Source organism: Xyrauchen texanus, chromosome 29, assembly GCF_025860055.1.
Source record: "Xyrauchen texanus isolate HMW12.3.18 chromosome 29, RBS_HiC_50CHRs, whole genome shotgun sequence".
Classification (NCBI taxonomy): Eukaryota; Metazoa; Chordata; class Actinopteri; order Cypriniformes; family Catostomidae; genus Xyrauchen; species Xyrauchen texanus.
This window is the reverse complement of record NC_068304.1, coordinates 8,288,208-8,310,594: the sequence shown is the minus strand read 5'-3', so window position 1 is coordinate 8,310,594 and position 22,387 is coordinate 8,288,208. Positions and strand designations below refer to the sequence as shown.

The 22,387-nt window shown below is 37.7% G+C and overlaps 1 protein-coding gene across 2 annotated transcripts in view; it reads left to right on the top strand.

Moving 5' to 3' along the window:
• LOC127622629 (ras GTPase-activating protein 2-like) overlaps nucleotides 1-22,387 on the top strand; it is a 69,548-nt gene that overhangs the window by 17,041 nt on the left and 30,120 nt on the right. For both annotated transcript variants that reach the window (XM_052096639.1, XM_052096640.1), the window contains exons 3-13: nucleotides 2,899-3,002; nucleotides 3,105-3,199; nucleotides 5,463-5,539; nucleotides 11,288-11,371; nucleotides 11,639-11,711; nucleotides 16,173-16,255; nucleotides 18,217-18,318; nucleotides 21,381-21,534; nucleotides 21,679-21,833; nucleotides 21,952-22,066; nucleotides 22,241-22,315. In XM_052096639.1, coding sequence (XP_051952599.1) covers nucleotides 2,899-3,002; nucleotides 3,105-3,199; nucleotides 5,463-5,539; nucleotides 11,288-11,371; nucleotides 11,639-11,711; nucleotides 16,173-16,255; nucleotides 18,217-18,318; nucleotides 21,381-21,534; nucleotides 21,679-21,833; nucleotides 21,952-22,066; nucleotides 22,241-22,315 — 1,117 coding nt within the window. The remainder of the gene's footprint in view (nucleotides 1-2,898; nucleotides 3,003-3,104; nucleotides 3,200-5,462; nucleotides 5,540-11,287; nucleotides 11,372-11,638; nucleotides 11,712-16,172; nucleotides 16,256-18,216; nucleotides 18,319-21,380; nucleotides 21,535-21,678; nucleotides 21,834-21,951; nucleotides 22,067-22,240; nucleotides 22,316-22,387) is intronic.

The following is a 22,387-nucleotide window of genomic DNA, read 5'->3' as shown; positions in this document are numbered from 1 at the left end:
TTCGCAACCAGCCTCTCTCAGAGCATGAAGGTTCTCCCCAGGTCTTTCTAAACCCTTTTGTAATATCTCTTTCTCCCATCTTGCTTATTATAAAGCATTTTTTTGGCCTTTAGTAAACGGAGGCCATTTATGTGTGGTATCGCTCTGTTTTGAGTATTTGGAATTGAGTGAATGTACCTGTAGCTGCGTTGGGAGTTCAGAATCTGTGTTTGTGTGTAAATTAATGCAGTAGCATGTGGGGGCTTTAAGTGTGGAATTTGTGTGTGTGAGCTGGAGTGTGTGTGGGTGGATGAGCATTCTCCTCTCAAGTGTCAGCTGAGATATTTGACTGTTGCAGTTACAGCTAGACGTCCTTCCGTCACATGTTAAATCTTTATGCTTTTAAAGCGTCTTTTGTTTTGTTTTTTGTTTTTTTACACTGCTATTACTCGTTATTAATATGATATACATTTTAATTTAGGAATAAAAAGGTTTTAACCTCTGACTTCCACATAAACAGTGACCCGAAGATGTATTTGGACATTTAAAGACCCCCATGAAGTTGCTTTGATGAGTTCAGTTTTTTTCTTGTGTTGATGTACCTGTTGAAACAGTAAGTTGTGGTGAGATATATTGAAATGCTCGTCCATATTAGCCAATAGGGTTTAGTTTACATCACAGCCATGTAACATTATTTGCTACTTGCAACAGTCGGGTTCCAAAAGTCAACATGATCACACGTGAAGTCGGCATGATGTTTCCGATAGTTTCGGTAGCCTAGGATCGGTGACTGTATGACGACGTGGCGACAGGCAGCATTCTTATCAGACGTGGTTTCAATGTATTTACCTGGGCAGTGCATTGCATCAGCAGCGTGAGAGACTGGAGTTCAAAGTCAGACAGTAACCACGTTTGAATAATTAATGACGAGCATGATTTGGAGATTTCACTCTTCCCTCTAACATTACTTTTTTACTCCACTAATAGTTAAGGTAAGGTTTGTGTTTGGTCGAGGAATAGAATCTATAAATATATGCTTTTCTCTTCATTGTAAAAACGTATAACGTCCTGTAAAACTGAAAACAAATTGCTTCACTACTAGCTTTTGGTTTCCTCTCTTGGACATGAATGGCACTCACACGTGCCCATATGCCCTACAAAACTTAGCACTTTGGCCACTGGGGGCAGTGTTTCAAAATTTCGGTCAATCTATGCCGATTTTGACGAAAGAAAAGTCTGTCTACTATTTCTGATTTCACTGTGAGTTCAGGCTGCCAAAAGTACACTGTAAAAAAAGAAAAAATAATTATGGTAAAGTCCCAGCAGCTGTGGTTGCCAGAAATGATAGTTGCCAGAGAGGTCTAGGAATGGCTGAATAATATTATAATAATTATTATTATTATTATTTTACATGTATTGTCTTGGTAAACAATATACATTTTAACTGTTAGCTATTATATGAAAAAATCATACATATCTAAAAAACAGAAGAATAAAAGGACATGTAGCCTATTGTCTTGAAAAATATAATATAATCTTTTATCATATATGTAAGAGATAATTTACAGTCAGCCGGATGATCTCCGACAGGATGATCAGGAACCCGACACAAAACAGAGCGGCCTTGTATCATCCTGAAGGGGTTTATTTAGCAAAAACAACTGGCTGACTGTTCATTGTCCCGCTTATTATACTGCTACTCACCAAATATTTCAATTTGTGGACATAAAATATTGATTTGCATTGAAATGATGTTATGTTTAAAGAAAGAAATCGCTGAACTGCTGGAATCAATCTCCAGTTTGAGTTCTGCTGGTGTTTACTTTGTAAAAATGACCACCTGACTCCTCATTATCCAGCCTATTACAAGACTACTTACCAAATAAACAAATAAATGGACATTAAACATTGATTTGTGTAAAAATAATTAAATCATTGAACAGCTGAAATCCACCTCTGGTCTCCGAGTTTTTTGGTGTTTATTTGGTAATTAATAACCGTCTGACGGGTCATTATCCAGCTCATTCTCATATCATTTTTACATTCTTATACATTTTGTACAAGTGAAAAATCCCAGCTGTTTTCTCCTTTGGTGAATTGATTTTTAGCAATAACTTCTAAACCTTTAAAGACAGACCTATCGTGAGTTGTTAATTGATAGTATATGCTTCTGTTGAAGCCATCAATCTTCATTTTTTTACTGTGCTAATTAGTGGGATTACTGGTGAAAAATCACCAGGTAATTGAAAGGAAATTGTGAGAGTAATTTAAGGGTATTTTTCTTTTTTTGGCATGGCAAGTATAAACTTGACTGATCAGCAGAAACTTTTAAGCTTGGAAATAACTTCACTTTTCAAAACCATTTTTCAATTATTTCTAACCAGCTGGTGTTAAGGTGATTTTTAGTGGAAGTATGAATTCAGTTCCTCTCAAGTTCTCCTAAAAGAGTAACCACAGGTAGAGTTCATCACATTAACTATTGCCATGTGCCATAGTTTTTGGAACAGTTTATCTACTGTATCGTTTAAGACCAAACAAACGTCTTTTAGTGAAATGTGTGCTTTAAATGCCGCTTGGTTTGATATTTTCTTCTCTAATGCAATGAAATCATGCATTTTTAAGTGTGGCTGAAGTGTCCACATACTTTTAGGGGCCACTGTAATTTAGCCCTTCTTCTGAAATGCTTTTACCAAATGCCACCTGCACAGGAGGCCCCTAGGAATGCAGCTGGCGAATTCTCCCAGCACATCTGTTGCCCACTGCCAGCCAATTGCCAGGCTCATATGAAATCCCTCTTTTGCATAGCAAACATTTTGGTTGGATCCCTCAAACATAAGCAATACTTTAAAAGCAGTTTGATGTTGTGCTTGGGAGTCTCTGTGCTTGTAATTAACATCTTTTTTTTTCCTTCTTCTTCAGTCCATTCTTTGGAGAGGACTTCTACTTCGAGATTCCCCGCCCGTTCCAATGCCTGTCCTTTTATGTGTATGCCAAGGGCATTTTTCTAAGGGATTTACCTGTAGGTCAGTATCTCTTCCCTTGTTTTCAGTCATTTACATATGCATTGAGACTAATGCATGGTGAACATGTCAACTAAATTACGGTGTGTGTGTGTGTGTTGGCAGGGAAAGTAGCTATCAGGAAAGAAGATCTATATAAGTACAGTGGGAAAGAGAACTGGTTTCTCTTGCAGCCTGTGGACCCACACTCAGAAGTTCAGGTGAGTAATCGAACTTACTGGTTGACAGATGGCTTTTGGATCCAGATTTTAGTGTCAACCCAATACAGAATCAACACTGACCCTTCACCCAGCAGTTTAGGAGCCCTGATCTTATATATCTAATTGTGAGATTGGATGCGAGTTATGATTGAACACACAAACATGCACCCAGCAGAGAAATGTATAAATACACCGCCATACTTCCCTTGAGTGGTTAGTCTCCATCTGTAGTTTGAGCCAATTGGATGAATTTGTTATTACTCATTGCTTCACCATGCCCAATGAGATCAATGGATTATTAGTCTGCTGTCATATGTTGTCCATTGGCTTTAAGCAAATGCAAGCCTGTGTCCACATCCTGTTTTTGTGTATGGTGTGTGCAAGGATCTGTTTTGTACACAAGTATGATGCAGTATTCAGCAGAACCGGGTACAGTGGGGGTTGGAAGGTGTGGGTTTACTGAATCAGAAACAAAAAGGGTGTTTTTGTTGAAGAATTTGCTCGGAAAATCATCTTTTAAAAACATCTAAAAATCCTGATTTCCACATTATTGTTTCCAAAAACTTTTTAGGTCTTTATTTTAATAATAGTAAATTATTCACAAAATTAAATTAATTCTTATTTCACACAAAATTCACTCAAAATTCAGCGGAAGTCAATGGGGCCAATCCGTAAACGCTAAACGCTCAATGTTTAGTTAAGCATTAAGTATAGCCATATGATGTTAACAATATACATGTTGACATTTTTTAATATAATAAAATCAGGGATTTACCAGCCTTACTTTGTCATGACAACAAATTTGTAAAATTGCCTATACTTCACATAGAAAAGGTTAACAAGTGATTTTATCACACATATCATGTTCACATGCATATTGTTTACAATATGTAAACAATATTGAATGGGTATACTTTTGAAACGATGAGTTTCATTTGATCAATTCTAAACGCTGATTCAATGATTTGTTTGCATCATCACTTAAAAATGTTCATAAAATCTCTGCAATGCATATTTTTAAATGTTTTATAAAAATATATCTAGGTTAATATTGATTTTTATTATTATGTAATATTAATGCATTTAAATTAATGTGATCAATATAATTAATTTGTTTTTATTTAGTGAAAAATAATGTAGATGTTTACATTTGTACTAGAAATTGTACTAAAAATACTAAAATTGTTTTAGGAATGTACTGTGTGTCTGCCCAGATCATTCAAAAGTTTGGACACACCTACACATACTTTATTAAGACTATTTTCCATATTTTAGAATGATAGTACAGTATCCAGTCCAACTCATCTCTTTTATAGAAGTAAATAATAAAGATTCATATTTTGGTTTAGTATTTCAATAATATATTCTAATTTATATTGGCCTATAAAACTAATTTAAAGCTTTTAAACATGAACTTTTAGATCAGAAGATTTTGAAGAAGTATAAATTCAGTCAAGTGTGTCCAAATTTTGACTGCTGGTGTATATTTTAGAACTGCTCTGGACTTCTGTGTTCACATTTAATTATTTGTGTGCTCTCAGTGTCATTTCTCAAAGGAACTTGCACAAAATATTGCATAGGAGTACGTGGGTGTATCTTCTCCTCATCGCCTCTACTTTGTTTGCCCTTGCTCTCATTCCGACATTATCAGCTTCACCAAATTTGACCAACTTGATAGGCTATTTCAACATATATCCTATTATATCATGAATATGTCCGTTATGCTACCAGTTCAGCCCTACTGTGCACTGCTCCAGTCCATTTTACATTACATTTTACCTTGTACAGCACTTTGGTCAACCATGGTTATTTTTAAATGTGCTTTTTAAATAAAGATTGATTGATTGATTGATTGATTGGTCTGTTCAAAATGAAGACAAAAGGTATTTGGACTCTTTCTGGTTGTCAAGTGTTAATGGTACATGTCCACAGTTAATGTGATGAACTCAACATTTGTAGTTACTGTGCTAGGGCACCTGTGTGAACTTCATGGGGATTGACTTCATGCACCTACTAAAAATGTATCTAATTATTATAAAGGATTATAATGCATGTTGAACAAATATCTTTTTTATAAATTTTTATGATCTTTTGCAATGGATGCTAATGAAAGGTTCAGTGCACATAGACAAAGTAGCAGTGTCTCATCCAAAGAGAGGACTAAATGAACCGCTCTGAGTTCAGATGATTGTTTGCTTGTGTTATCCAGTAGATAACTGCACTGAATGAACTGCAATGGGATCTGTTGTCTTTTCTTTGACAGGGGAAGGTTCATTTAGAGATGAAGCTGAATGAGTTGATCACAGATACGGGATCCGTCAGCCAACAGCTTGTCGTTCAGTAAGTAATGTCTGTCAGTCAGATGTGGGTGTGTGTTTGTGGCATCATTAAAGAGAAGTAATTTAAGTCAACATGAATTTGCATTTGCAACCCATTTTATTTCTTTAATTCTTTAATTATTATTTATTTCTATGTGTAACCGTTTTTTAATGATAAATGGTCAGGCAGGACTTGATATGATCCTTTGGGAATTGACTGAATTGTAAAGAAGTGGCTGTTTCATAACAGAATGAAGACAGACCAGGGGAATGTGTAGAAAAATAAGGCTAGGTAAAATAAGGCTAGATGCAGATCAAGTTGTCAAGTTGATTCGAGCGAAGATTGTAAAAGATTACAAAGACTTGGATGTTTTCACTCATGGAATAAATGAATCATGGCTGACTGCGAATAGCACACTTTTGCAATGACATAGGTAATTGAGTCTATGCTGCTAAGTACAGAGCCTCTAATACGACAAGGAGGGAATTTATTTTATGCAGTAGTTTTGCGTTCCCACACAATATTTTTACATTACTTCGTAACAGTTTGCATTTCCTCACAATAGTTTACATTCCTTTGCAACAGGTTGCGTTCCCTCACAATAGTTTGGCATTTCCTCACAATAGTTTACGTTCCTTCGCAACAGGTTGCGTTCCCTCACAATAGTTTTGCATTTCCTCACAATAGTTTGGCATTTCCTCACAATAGTTTACGTTCCTTCACAACAGATTGCATTCTCTCACAATAGTTTGGCATTTCCTCATAATAGTTTTGCATTTCCTCACAATAGTTTGGCATTTCCTCACAATAGTTTACGTTCCTTCACAACAGATTGCATTCTCTCACAATAGTTTTGCATTTCCTCACAATAGTTTGGCATTTCCTCACAATAGTTTGGCATTTCCTCACAATAGTTTGGCATTTCCTCACAATAGTTTGGCATTTCCTCACAATAGTTTACGTTCCTTCGCAACAGTTTGCGTTCCCTCACAATAGTTTTGCATTTCCTCACAATAGTTTACGTTCCTTCGCAACAGGTTGCGTTCCCTCACAATAGTTTTGCATTTCCTCACAATAGTTTACGTTCCTTCGCAACAGTTTGCGTTCCCTCACAATAGTTTGGCATTTCCTCACAATAGTTTACGTTCCTTCGCAACAGTTTGCGTTCCCTCACAATAGTTTTGCATTTCCTCACAATAGTTTACGTTCCTTCGCAACAGGTTGCGTTCCCTCACAATAGTTTTGCATTTCCTCACAATAGTTTTGCATTTCCTCACAATAGTTTTGCATTTCCTCACAATAGTTTACGTTCCTTCGCAACAGGTTGCGTTCCCTCACAATAGTTTTGCATTTCCTCACAATAGTTTGGCATTTCCTCACAATAGTTTACGTTCCTTCACAACAGATTGTGTTCTCTCACAATAGTTTGGCATTTCCTCACAATAGTTTACGTTCCTTCGCAACAGGTTGCGTTCCCTCACAATAGTTTTGCATTTCCTCACAATAGTTTGGCATTTCCTCACAATAGTTTACGTTCCTTCACAACAGATTGTGTTCTCTCACAATAGTTTGGCATTTCCTCACAATAGTTTGGCATTTCCTCACAATAGTTTTGCATTTCCTCACAATATTTCTGCATTTCCCTCACAATTTTTTTTAATTCCCTCGCAATAGTTCTGCGTTCCCTCACAATGTATTTGCATTCCCTCGAAACAGTTTGCGTTCCCTCGCAATAGTTTTGCATTTCCTCACAATAGTTTTGCATTTCCTCACAATAGTTTACGTTCCTTCGCAACAGTTTGCGTTCCCTCACAATAGTTTTGCATTTCCTCACAATAGTTTACGTTCCTTTGCAACAGGTTGCGTTCCCTCACAATAGTTTGGCATTTCTTCACAAGAGTTTACGTTCCTTCACAACAGATTGGGTTCTCTCACAATAGTTTGGCATTTCCTCACAATAGTTTACGTTCCTTCACAACAGGTTGCGTTCCCTCACAATAGTTTTGCATTTCCTCACAATAGTTTACGTTCCTTTGCAACAGGTTGCGTTCCCTCACAATAGTTTGGCATTTCCTCACAATAGTTTACGTTCCTTCACAACAGGTTGCGTTCCCTCACAATAGTTTTGCATTTCCTCACAATAGTTTACGTTCCTTTGCAACAGGTTGCGTTCCCTCACAATACTTGTCATTTCCTCACAATAGTTTACGTTCCTTCGCAACAGGTTTGCGTTCCCTCACAATAGTTTGGCATTTCCTCACAATAGTTTACGTTCCTTCACAACAGGTTACGTTCCCTCACAATAGTTTTGCATTTCCTCACAATAGTTTACGTTCCTTTGCAACAGGTTGCGTTCCCTCACAATAGTTTGGCATTTTCTCACAATAGTTTACTTTCCTTTGCAACAGTTTGTGTTCCCTCACAACAGTTGTCATTTCCTCACAATAGTTTACGTTCCTTCGCAACAGTTTGCGTTCCCTCACAATAGTTTGGCATTTCCTCACAATAGTTTACGTTCCTTCACAACAGTTTGCGTTCCCTCACAATAGTTTGGCATTTTCTCACAATAGTTTACTTTCCTTTGCAACAGGTTGCGTTCCCTCACAATAGTTTGGCATTTCCTCACAATAGTTTACATTCCTTCGCAACAGTTTGCGTTCCCTCACAATAGTTTGGCATTTCCTCACAATAGTTTGGCATTTCCTCACAATAGTTTACTTTCCTTTGCAACAGGTTGCGTTCCCTCACAATAGTTTGGCATTTCCTCACAATAGTTTACGTTCCTTCGCAACAGTTTGCGTTCCCTCACAATAGTTTGGCATTTCCTCACAATAGTTTGGCATTTCTCACAATAGTTTACTTTCCTGCAACAGGTTGCGTTCCCTCACAATAGTTTGGCATTTCCTCACAATAGTTTACGTTCCTTCGCAACAGTTTGCGTTCCCTCACAATAGTTTGGCATTTCCTCACAATAGTTTGGCATTTCCTCACAATAGTTTACGTTCCTTCGCAACAGTTTGCGTTCCCTCACAATAGTTTGGCATTTTCTCACAATAGTTTACTTTCCTTTGCAACAGTTTGCGTTCCCTCACAATAGTTTGGCATTTCCTCACAATAGTTTACGTTCCTTCGCAACAGTTTGCGTTCCCTCACAATAGTTTGGCATTTTCTCACAATAGTTTACTTTCCTTTGCAACAGTTTGCGTTCCCTCACAATAGTTGTCATTTCCTCACAATAGTTTACGTTCCTTCGCAACAGTTTGCGTTCCCTCACAATAGTTTGGCATTTCCTCACAATAGTTTACGTTCCTTCGCAACAGTTTGCGTTCCCTCACAATAGTTTGGCATTTCCTCACAATAGTTTGGCATTTCCTCACAATAGTTTACGTTCCTTCGCAACAGTTTGCGTTCCCTCACAATAGTTTGGCATTTTCTCACAATAGTTTACTTTCCTTTGCAACAGTTTGTGTTCCCTCACAATAGTTGTCATTTCCTCACAATAGTTTACGTTCCTTCAAGCAACAGTTTATGTTCCCTCACAATAGTTTGGCATTTCCTCACAATAGTTTACGTTCCTTCACAACAGTTTGCGTTCCCTCACAATAGTTTGGCATTTTCTCACAATAGTTTACTTTCCTTTGCAACAGGTTGCGTTCCCTCACAATAGTTTGGCATTTCCTCACAATAGTTTACGTTCCTTCGCAACAGTTTGCGTTCCCTCACAATAGTTTGGCATTTCCTCACAATAGTTTACGTTCCTTTGCAACAGGTTGCGTTCCCTCACAGTAGTTTGGCATTTCCTCACAATAGTTTACGTTCCTTTGCAACAGTTTGCATTCCCTCACAATAGTTTGGCATTTCCTCACAATAGTTTACGTTCCTTTGCAACAGGTTGCGTTCCCTCACAATAGTTGTCATTTCCTCACAATAGTTTTCGTTACATCGCAACAGTTTGCGTTCCTTCACAACAGTTTACGTTCCTTCACAACAGTTTGCGTTCCCTCACAATAGTTTATGTTCCTTTGCAACAGGTTGCGTTCCCTCACAATATTTCTGCATTTCCCTCACAATTTTTTTTAATTCCCTCGCAATAGTTCTGCGTTCCCTCACAATGTGTTTGCATTCCCTCGAAACAGTTTGCGTTCCCTCGCAATAGTTTTGCATTTCCTCACAATAGTTTACGTTCCCTAACAATTGTTTTGCATTCCCTCACAATTAACTATGGTATTTTTTGTAAAACTTCAAAATGTAGTAACCACAAAATATACCATGTTTTAACTACAGAAATCTGTATTATTTGGATTGTTTTACAATGCATATATTGATTGCAAAGCCATGGTCAGTTTAGTTGTTACTATGGTTTTACTACAAATACCTATATACCTAATAACTATGGTTACTACAGTAAAACCGTGGTGAATTTTCATAAGGAATGAATAAAGCTATTACAACTAAATGCAAAACGTATTGTGAGTGTACGCAAACTATTGCAAAGGAACAACAACTATTTCATCAAATAAATTCCCTCCCTGTTCACTAAGTGTTAGTGAACATCATTTTTTTTTTCTCAGTGCACCTTTAAAGTAAATAAGATACATTTGATTCACTGTTTACTTTAAATTAATACTTCATCCAGAAATTACAATGGCTATCAAATGGCTTCAGAAGACTTTGAATATAATACAATTGGACCACTTTTATGACACTTTTATGGTGCTTTTATTTCATCTTTAAGCTTGACGGCTTTAATAGCCTTTCATTTTCAATGTTTGGAATATAGAGGTCATGATGGTCCTCCGCATTTCTACTTTTGTGTTCCAATGAAGATACTATAGTAAGGTTTGCAACAACATGAGGGCGAGTAAATGTTGACAGAATTTTAATTTATGGATGAACTATGCCTTTAAGAGTCGAACGTGGACATGTAACATATGGAATAATTAATATGGTATGTTTCCTGTGACGTGTGAAAGTTGTGCTTACGATTGCTGGTTCAGAGTTGTGTATGCAGTATGGGAGGGGAAGAGTACCTGCGAAATTCACTTTCACACCTCAACGGTGTGCGTATGTATTCTTTGATGGTGGAGGTGTGTGTGTGTGTGTGTGTGTGTGTGTTTAATGCAGCCCATCGCAGTTCATTCACACTCTCCCACAGAACAGGTTGACGAAAGAGGAAGTGATGCCGTGGCGGCAGGAAGTCCATGCTGCACAGTTCCTGTGGTTTTGTTTTGTCGTCACACTGCTTTTTTCACTCTCTCTCCTTCTATGCTGTTTTTTTTCTCACCTTTTTTCTTACTGCTTCATCAACAAGTTTAACTGTCACCATGACGACTACAAGTGTGAATTACTTCCTGCCTTGGATGGCAACGCTTCTACTTTCTCCCCATCTGACACTATCTGACACTTTCATTTATACTCTTTCTCCTTTCATCCTCTCATTTTCTCATTCATTCATGTTTTAACACATGACATGGAGGAACTTCTTAAAGGGAAATTACACCCAAAAATTAAAATTCTGTCATAATTTGCATTATGTGGTTCAAAACCCATATGATTGTCTTTTCTCCGTGGAACATGAATATAGCGGTATTTGTACATGTTTTTCTCCTTGAATATACTGTTCACTCAGAAATATGGGACATTACAGAAGTAAAATGAGTTTTTTGACATGTGTTGCATATATCCAAGACTGTATAGAGCATTCTGCTGTAAAACATTTTTATTATCACTAACAGGCTCATTAACAAGCTGTGTGTGTGTTTGTTGCAGGATAATTGCGTGTCAGGGTTTGCCATTGATAAGTGGGCAGAACTGTGACCCGTACGCCACAGTAACACTTGTTGGGCCAGCCAGGTGAGTTTACACACGTTTCAAGTTATATTCAAAGTGCCCTTAAATCACAAGGGTTACTTTTATGGAAACGGAGGTTTACACAGAATTCTGATGGTTTCTAATTAAGTATTGAAAACAGTCAGAAAGCATTGTTGTGATCAGTCTGTTAGGAAACTCAGTTATGAGTTTCGGCCTCAGTCTCTGATCTATACTGAAATGACTACAGCATCCGCCCTGATTCAATAATAACATCCTGATGTCTTTCATTTCTCTGTCTCTCTTTCTCAGGTGTGATCAGAAAAAAACAAAGGTAAAGAAGAAAACCAGCGACCCTCAGTTTGAGGAGACCTTCCACTTTGAGGTACAGACTTATCCATTTATACATTAATTAGTGAACAATTAAAGGAATCGTATCATAAATGATTGAATATATAAACAAAAACTTTATACTGTCAGTAAAGGTGTTTTATTTTTTTGGCACCATAAACTTTTCTACCTTGTCTCTGAACCTTTTTAAACATGCCCGTTCTTTGCTGCTGTGCCTTTAAGACTTAAATGTAAATGTAAAATATTATTTTTTTGTTGTCAGGTCCAGTATAGTTTGCACTATCCCAACCTTCAATCATGCAAAGTCTGCATTGTAGGTTCACAGAAAAGGCTAAATGTGCTGCTTAAACTTTTAGGATCTGACTGAAATTATCAGAGATCTTTTTTTAAATAAACCTCAGCTACTAATGTTGAGATTTATCAGAAGAATGTGCAGAGTAGCAGGTGCTACAGGAACAGCAGAAGGTTTGACAGACTGGCCCACATTTTACTCTTATTGTTAGTTCTTCTGGTGTTTAGAATTAAAGGCCCTTGCACACTTATATGCAATCGAAGAATGAATGAGGGTGACCAAAAAGAACGTGTTTTTGAGTTTGTTTCATTGGTTCGTAACAGCTCTCCAGCTCGAACTCTCAGGAAAACGTCTTACTGGCTGATAAAACACCTTCTTACTGCCATTGGTCCACATCAATGGTAGGTGTGACATGGAGCTCCACTTACCTTAAGGCCGACAGCTTTTTGCCGTTCAATCAGATCAAACCAGTAGACATGAATACACCGATGTGCAGAGTTATTAGCGAGCTGTTGCATCTGTTCGATTGTTTGCATTAAGACATTTTCCAGCAAGATCTCATGCAGCTTTTTTGTTTGTTTAATTGGTCAACAAAATGAATCAAACCTACTCAAGAACTCTCAAGTGCCTATTCACTCTGTTAATTGATATGCTGCTTCACTCATGTGTCACTTGCAGCCAAAGCCATTCACACATCTGTCCATAGTAAGATATGCCTCTCTTATCATCATTCTTTTGTCTGTATTCTACCCATTAACACTCCTTTATGCATCCAATTTTTGCAGTTGTATTAGTGTCACCATAAATTACATATTTGCATATAGTGTGTTAGCGCATTAGCGCCATGATTGTAAAAAGTAAACATTACAAATGACACATTATCTACTGCATATATTACTTTAAATCATCATTGTGTGTATAAAAAAGCTTGTTTTATTGATCTTTTTCATACCTCATTCTATGAGTTCTACTCATATGAAGTCATTGATAACACATTTTACATTTACATTTTTTTTTTACATTTATGCATTTGGCAGACGCTTTTATCCAAAGCGAATATCAGAGCCCTTATTACAGGGACAATCCCCCGGAGCAACCTGGAGTTAAGTGCCTTGCTCAAGGACACAATGGTGGTGGTGGCTGTGGGGATCGAATCGATAACCTTCTGCTTAACAGTTTAGTGCTTTAGCCCACCACACCACATCACATCACACCACATTGTAATATCAAATTCATAAAGGTTGTACATGTAGTCTTGAGCGTCCTCATGTGGTGAACAGTCGGACCAGATAACACTCCAGGAGCCAGTTTATGGCAGAGCCCCTCTATATCTGTCAAGGCAAACAAGAGTGGCTCCATTTTGATTGGATCGTGGCAGGACCAACACAAAAAATGCTAAGAACAGCCATCAGATAAGCTGCTTGGACAACTACCAGATACTTCAGAAAGTACGGCCCGGACCTTCCAACACATTGGAAAAAACTTCTCATTTGTCTGCGAGTGGTTTCTTGTCTGCGAGTGGCAACCTCTCAAACTCCCCATCCTAAGTTGACCTCTTGAAGCAGCATTAACTTACCATGTGGCAAAAGCTGAAACAAAGAAGCCACAAAGACAAATCTTTACACAAACTTTTATTCCTAACATCACCAAATGCAAAGCACCCACTCTTTGTTCACAGAACTGTTTATGTAAATTACAGTTGTTCAATTAGCACAATAATTCACACAAACTGAACTATGGTGGTATAAATGTGTAATATAAAATTTTTCAATATCATGTTTGGTCTTTATATCTTCAGAAAAGTGCCAAGAGTATTTTTGAAGAGGTTTGGAAAAGGAACAATGCATAGATGAATATTTAAAGACATTGGTTTACCAATGTTCCTCACAGAGGAGGAGGCTGAGCCTCACTGTGTGGGCCCCCTCCGATCTCAGCAGCCAATCATGTCATTGAAACAAGAAGTGCCAAAATGAAATTCCACATCAGGAAGGTATAAAGCATCCTTACAACAGCCACAACTTTTGTTCTGGTCTCACTCAACAAGAGAGAGGCAATAACAGGATAATTATCAACATTCTGAGTTCCCGGTTGTTAGAGTTTGGGAGCAATAACAGAATAATAATCATCGTCCTGAGTACCCGTCCAGAGGGTCATTAACAGAATACAAACCATCCAACATGGTTAATCTCACTCCATGAGAGGGAGGATAACAGATCATCCAAGGTTCTTGGTCTCCATCCGAGAGACAGAAGATCAACCAAGTACCAAGTCTCACTGAAATAATATTTAAAAGTAGACTATTGAAATGGCATGTTCGGAATCCCTATACCAGGGAAATAACTACAGCGACAAGGTTTAGCTCTGGTGAGCAAACCTTCTCCTCAAGTTTCATGCATCTGCATGTTCCAGATGATGAATCTTGCACCGACATAAGGGCTTTATATTGGCATGTTCGAGATCGCAAGAACCCTCTCTTTGCTTCCAGGAGTTCCGCATTCCTCAGCTCCTTTGTGTCCAAGGCTGTTAAAACAGAATACAGCTCCTTCCCCTGTATCGTGGCCCTGAACCCCAGTGGAAGACATCACCGTCACCAAACTCATTGCCGATCAAGAAGAATGTAAATATCACTACTAAAACTCTTTCCAGAGACCTTGGCATTAGTGTATACTATCATTTTGTGATTATCTAATGTTCCTTAGATTGCATGACTTCTGTATCAAATGTCTAGCAAATAAACAGCAATTTATCTCTAATAAGATAAAGATAGTCTTACTTTGCCATTGCTACATCCATTTCAACCACTTGCATCTTTCCATCCTATGCACTTTTATTTACCTATTCATTTATATAATTTTTTAGCATATAAATACCATTTTGTAGTTTTTGTTAGTTATTCTTGCTTATCTTTTTGAAAATAAAACTTGTTTTATTACAACAGTGTGTTCCTCGTGTTGATGATATAGAAGAGCTCTAAAGGGTTAGGCTGCTCTCAAATCCTTCTGATTATTCGGATGACCAACTCCCTCCAATTTTTCATAATTTTTGTTTTTGTGATTTTCTCCCCAATTTGGAATGCCCAATTCTCAGTGAGCTCTAGGTTCTCGTGGTGGCATAGTGACTCGCCGGGTGGCGGAGGATGAATCTCAGATGCCTCCGTGTCTGAGACCGTCAATCCGCACATTTTGTCACGTGGCTTGTTGAGTACATTACCACGGAGACATAGCTATTCTCTATGGCATCCACGCACCCCACTGAGAGCGAAGCACATTATAGTTACCACAAGGAGGTTACCCCATGTGACTACCCTCCCTAGCAACTGGGGCAATTTGGTTGCTTGGGAGACCTGGCTCAACACACCCTGGATTCAAACTCATGTCTCCAGGGGTGGTAGTTGGCGTCTTTACTTGCTGAGCTACCCAGGCCCCACCAATTTACCTAATTTTAATTGGTAATTTTAATGGTCCATTTGGATCATTATTTTATAGTTAAGATGAAACTCCTTAGCTGGTACCTTGAGGATGGAGGAAGGGGCCGTCTGATTTTAATAGTCACACACACATACACCTTAACACTTTGGTGTCTTGTGTGATGTAGAATTAATTTATATTGATGCCAGGGTGATTCTTACTACACTCATTTAAATGTTCCTCAACACGCTTTCCCCAAGTGGTGTGTCGGGTGTCTGAATGTTTGCAAACAGTATGTCGCTGCTCTGATGTTTCAAACTTCTTTTTGTCTCTGAGTGAAGAACAAAGAATAATTTCTCCGTAAGTGTGCTGGGGCATTTAATAGGACCTATCCTATCCAGTTACCTTATTATGCACCGTGACTGGGCAGGCTAAGTTTCTGAGCACCAAAAGGGTGTTGTTGATATGTTTTGATTTCTGACATTAGACATCCAAGGAATTCAGAACCTGCTGTTTTTGCAGCTTAGCTTCAATCTATTTAGACTAAGGAAGATGCTAATGAGTTCTGAAAGTTACAGTTTTCATAATGAACTCTCTTTGTGTCAAACGATTGAGGACAATTTGATTCCTCATGATATGACTCTTTTCAATGAATATTGATTTTGTTAGCTTTAAATTGTGTTTGAACAATTTTAAACAATTGAAACATCTGACTTCGTAAGGAAGGATCATTTTATCATTAATAAATTCTCATGTCAGAGTTATGTATCCATACCATTATCCATACTTTTTAAAGTTTCAGGTCACAAGGTCAAGCAGTTTCAAGGGGAAGTCCCATTTTCAGGTAGAAGAGGAGGACATAGAGAAACTAGAGATTAAGTGAGTTCTCATCTTCTCTCTTTTCTTGTAATGTTTTGTTTATTTATTTTTTTGTTTGGTTTATTATATTGTCATTGATCAATCTTTGCTGCTGGCAGGATGCAGACCTTTGTTTTTTGGGGGGTATTTTCTCCCCTTTTCTCCCCAATTTGGAATGCCCAATTCCCAATGCTCTCTGAATCCTCATGGCGGCTTAGTGCCTCGCCTTAATTTGGGTGGCGGAGGATGAATCTCAGTTGCCTCCATGTCTGAGACCATCAATCCACGCATTTTATCTCATGGCTTGTTGAGTGCGTTACAGCGGAGACGTTGCACATTTGGAGGCTTCATGCTTTTCTCCGCGGCATCCACGCACAACTTACCACATGCCCCACCGAGAGTGAGAACCACATTATAGCGACCACAAGGAGTTTACCCCAACGTGACTCTACCCACCCTAGCAACTAGGCCAATTGGTTGCTTAGGAAGCCTGAATGGAGTCACTCAGCACGCCCTGGATTCAAACTTTCAACACCAGGTGTGGTAGTCAGGGTCTATACTCGCTGAGCTACCCAGGCCCCCATTAGTTTTTTGAATGCTGATGACTTTTTAAAATTGCAAATCACTGCTCATATTGACTAATGTATATTATAGTCATCAGGGATGAGTGTTCATTTGATTGGGTGACTATATGTTCCGTCATGAACGTTTTCATGAATGTGGCTCTGATATGATTTGACATGTAATATGTCACTTTGAATTGCCCCATATAGCCCTCTGCAGAAGCTGGCAGGTAAGAGTCCTTGAAACAACCAGATGGCACAGATAGATAATAACACTGATGTGTGTGTGCATGGGTTTGGTGTGTTGCTGGTTTTATTTGATCTATTCAAAGACGATTCAAAGATTTTAATTGTGTGCATGTTTGACGTGACAAAAAACTGCCTCACTGGGAGCTTTGTCGAGCAATGAAGAAAAAAATGGCTAACCCACTTCGACACAACAGCATTTATGCTCTGCGTGCTGAATTTCAGATTAATTTTTACTGAAAATGGAAGAAGTTGAAGTGTGTGATTCATACGGGGGTTTGAATATGTTGAAACCAAACAAAGAGTGTGTGTGCTGGTGGTATTCTGTTTTACAGTTTTTTTTTAAATACTGTTATGATACATACTGTATTTTCTTTAGGGGTAGGGTTTAGTCTATATTAATTCTAATTAGCTTTATATATAAAAACAATACATATATAAGCACTTATATGCATTTACATACTGTATATTTATGTGTGTGTGTGTGTGTGTGTGTGTGTGTGTGTGTGTGTGTGTGTGTGTGTGTGTGTGTGTGTGTGTGTGTGAGCATGTATTTATCACTTTGTGGGGACCAAATGTCCCCATAAGGATAGTAAAACCCGAAATCTTTGACCTTCTGGGGACATTTTGTGGGTCCCCATGAGGAAAACAGCTTATAAATCATACTAAATTATGTTTTTGAAAATGTAAAAATGCAGAAAGTTTTCTGTGAGGGTTAGGTTTAGGGGTAGGGTTAGGTTTAGGGGATAGAATATAAAGTTTGTACAGTATAAAAACCATTATGTCTATGGAAAGTCCCCATAAAACATGGAAACACAACATGTGTGTGTGTGTGTGTGTGTGAGTGAGAGTGTATTTATGTCCCCATAAGGATAGTAAAACCTGACATTTTTGACGTTGTGGGGACAATTTGTCAGCCCCCATGACAAAAACAGCTTCTAAATCATACTAAATTATGTTTTTTGAAAATGTAAAAATGCAGAAAGTTTTCTGTGAGGGTCAGGTTTAGGGGTAGGGTTAGGGGATAGAATATAAAGTTTGTACAGTATAAAAAACATTATATGGAAAGTCCCCATAAAACATGGAAACCCAACGTGTGTGTGTGTGTGTGTGTGTAAAAGTGCAATAAATTCATATGAGATAATACTTATTTTCTTGTACTCTCTCCTGCAGGGTAGAGCTGTGGAATAATGGTAACTTGGCACAGGACGTGTTCCTCGGGGAGACCAGAGTATCTGTGAAAGTCCTTAGAAACGACCATTCGCACAGAGCATGGTAAGAACACATACACAGACACACACAGGGGCGTATCCTGCAGCACAAGCCAAAGAGTTGTACATGCACACTTCATGCAGTGTTGTTATATGCTGATCTGTCTGAGTGAGGTACAACGATGAACAGATGAGGAAGTTAACAGCCAATCCCAGCTCTCCTTCGCCCTTATCTGCCAATTGATTAAACAAAACAAAAACGCCTTTTTTTTTTTTATTTCTAATAATTCATAAGCCTATCACTGGTCTACAGACAACATCAATGCATTTTGCAATCAAGTTTAGCAATATTTCTTGTTACTACAGGACATGTTCTTATCTGTGCTATTTTGAATTGTCGGTCGATGTAAATAGATGAGATAGATGCTTTAGAAGCATCTCACTGGTTAAATATATAATTGATTGCACTAAAGTGACAGTCAATATACACAATTAACTATGACAGTCAATAGTGCAATTAATTGTGCCAAACCACACTTACTGAGAGCAGGTAGAGCTGATCACACTGGATGCGTTATTGCACTCAAAGACAGCTCAACAGAATGGAATAGAACCCAGGGGTCTTAAGACATGTTTTAAAAGTTGAACTACTTTTACATACACCAATATTAAAACATCACAGAAGACATACCAGAATGTGTCCTTTGTTAACTGCCCTCAAATTCTTCCTCGGACTGATTGGCAAACTTGTTTTGCAGAATGGATTGATGTGGACTGTAAGCTAGTGATGGGCTTATGTTAACTGATTATAAACCTATACATCTGTTTCATTTGATTAATTATTTGTAGTTTCATAATTATTTTGATGAAAAGTTTTAATGAATTGACTACTCTAATGATAAAGTCCTTTTAGTTTTCGTATCGTAGTGCACAATTATGTTTCAGTTAATTTTCTGTTATTTAGCAAATAGCAGTTTTTATTTAGTATTTCTAGTTTTTGTCTTTGTATTAGTTTTAGTTAACAACAATAACCTTGGTGTGTGTAGGTGTGTGTGTTTTGGGTGGATCGCTTCCGTTGCCCGCTTCCCTTGTGTCCTCAGACTGCGGATCACAGCGTTCTGCCGGTAGTGTTGTGTAAACATTGTATGCGTGTGTATTTGTGTGTGTGTGTAAGAGAGACATTGAGAGGGAACTTGCAGATACTGATCTGCATGTTTTGAATAAGGGCAGTGAGTTTACTGCGTGGGTGAGCTTTTGCATGAACCTAGCATAAAACCAGCACACACACAGAAGCTGACACTTGCAAACAGTCTTGCCACACTAATTGCTGTACTTTGTAGTGTGAGTAATGCAAAATACACTCAGGCTAAAATGGTGAATGCGTCAGACAGGTATATACAAATGAACAAAACACACCAACAGGAAATAATATAGGTTTTAAATTGGGACTGGATATGATGGGTAAAAAAAACATTTGGTGATATTCAATATGTATATTTAAAATGAATAATTTTTCTTTTCAATCTGAGGAACAATCATTTCAGCTGGACAGCCATTTTTGTCAAGTAGATTCAAAAACAGAATGTCCAAAAACAAAACACAGTAGAAATTAAGTTTAAAAATAATCAAGGCATTTTTTCCACACTGTTTTTCACTAAATCAACACAAGATAGAACAATATTTAATCATTTTAAATTCATATTACCAATTTAATAATAAAATAGTTTTATACATTTTATATAACAATAAATATATAAAAATAAAATAGTAATAATGTATATATAGGTAAAATAGCAATGTAAATGTATGTATAAATCTATAAAATAACACATTAAAACTCAGTTTTTCACAATTCCTGACATTTAGTCGTAGAAAACATTCCCTGACATAGATCAGTTAGGATCACTACTTTATTTTAAGAATGTCTTTAAAGTCAATGGTCAACTGGCTCTAACAAGGACAGAAAGAGATGTGGAAGGCCAGAGTCTCTAGTTTGAGAAATAGACGCCTCACATGTCCTCAGCTGACAGCTTCATTGAATTCTACCCACTCAACACCAGTTTCATGTGCAACAGTAAAGAGAAGTCTCAGGAGGCATTATGGGAAGAATTGCAAAGAAAAAGCCACTTTTGAAACAGAAAAAAAAAATAAAAGGTTAGAGTGGGCAAAGAAACACAGACATTGGACAACAGATAATTGAAAAGAGTGTTATGGATCTTAACCCCATTGAGCTGTTGTTGGATCAGCTAGACTGTAAGGTGCTTGAATAGTGCCTGACAAGACTTGTGCTACAGGAAGTGTGGTGTGAAATGAGTATCTGGACAAACTGGCAGCTAGAATGCCAAGAATCTGCAAAGCTGTCATTGCTGCACATGGATGATTTTTTGATGAGAACACTTTGAAGTTGTTAGAATTTGTTTCTAATAGTAATAGTAATTTTTCATGTTATTAATGTCCTGACTAACATTGTGATCAGTTAAATGCCACTTTGGTGAATAAAACTTCCAATTTCTTTCAATAAGAGCAAAATCTGAACATTATTCCAAACTTTTGGCCGCCAGTGTATATGTAATTAAATATTTCTATATTTATCTACATTAATTATATTACTACTTCATTGTTTATGATACTACTATAAATTATTATATGCAGGTAAATATAGAAATACTTACCTACATATAATTTTACTTAAAAAAAATGCCACGTTTGCACATCCTTGAACATTTCTGAATGAAGTCAAGCAACAAGTCATACACATAGCAACAAGTCTTTGAAAAAAGAGTTGGGAATTAATTCATTAAAATGGACAACTTCAACGGATTCACAGAAACTTACCAACGCTTATGGCATTTGTGCTACTGAAGTTTAAATCGGATGCCATTAAAAGGATGCAGCCTTTAGGAAACTTAATGGCCAAATAAAAAGCTAATTAAAATCATGGCAATATTCCTTAAGTTGCTTAATTTTATATAGAGAACATATAGTGAATATTCGATATATTGCCAACCCTATATTCAGTCATCTAGAATATTTAATTATGCAGTATATCGAATGATTAAGCTACATGGGTCTGTAAAAACAATTAAAAAATTAAAAGATACATTTTTCTATGCTTCTGTTTCATAGGTACTTACTGCAGCCTAAAGGAAATGGTACGAAGTCTAAACCTGATGATCTTGGTTCGCTACGACTGAATGTAACGTACACAGAGGACAACGTTCATCCCTCGGCATGCTACAATGCCCTCCGCAACCTAATGCTCAAATCCCCAGATGTCAAGGTACCACAGCGCCCCCCTCCTGCCTGGAGTATACACACACTGACATCTGTCTATCTTACGGATGGGATTCATGCTCATTGTGTCATTGTTCTTTATTGTTCACTTCTGTCATTGTTCTTTTGGGTCCTTGTTGTCTGTGTCTAGCCAATCTCAGCGTCTGCAGCTCATGTTCTGGGAGATGTTTGCAGGGAGAGTGTGGGGTATGAAGCTCTGCTTCCTGTGGTCAGACTGCTGCTCCATCACAACAGACTGCTGCCCTTCCTCACCGCTGTAGCCGCACTGGAGCTAGAGAACACACAGTTCAGTTTCACTCACACATTTATCTTGTTTTTAAATAAAGCTAGTAATGGCATTGCTCATAGTTAGGGAATTAGAATGTAAAAATATCCTTAAAATATCCTGTGCTTGTCTGTGCAGAGAGGCCAACACCATATTCAGAGGGAATTCTCTGGCCACTCGCTGCATTGATGATATGATGAAGATTGTGGGCCGAAGTTACTTGACTGTCACCCTAAAACCTGTTCTTAATGAGGTCATACAAGATTTCTTCTTAAATTGTTTTTTTTGTTGATGCTGGGTAGACGTGTTTAAAGACACATGCAGATCTGTGGCTCAGATTTATTTCAGTTGTAAGTCACAAATGTACTGTAGACTGGGCTCCCGATGCTGTTTAAATTGGGTTGTTTTTGTAATTCTGTTATCACAGATCTTTGAAACAAATAAAACCTGTGAGATCGACCCCATCAAGCTGAAAGAGGGTGACAATGTGGAGGTCAACAAGGTGAGGGTCGTTTTCTTGTTTCAGAATGTTGAATCAGGACCTATACTGGCCCATAACAACTCGCTCTGTTAA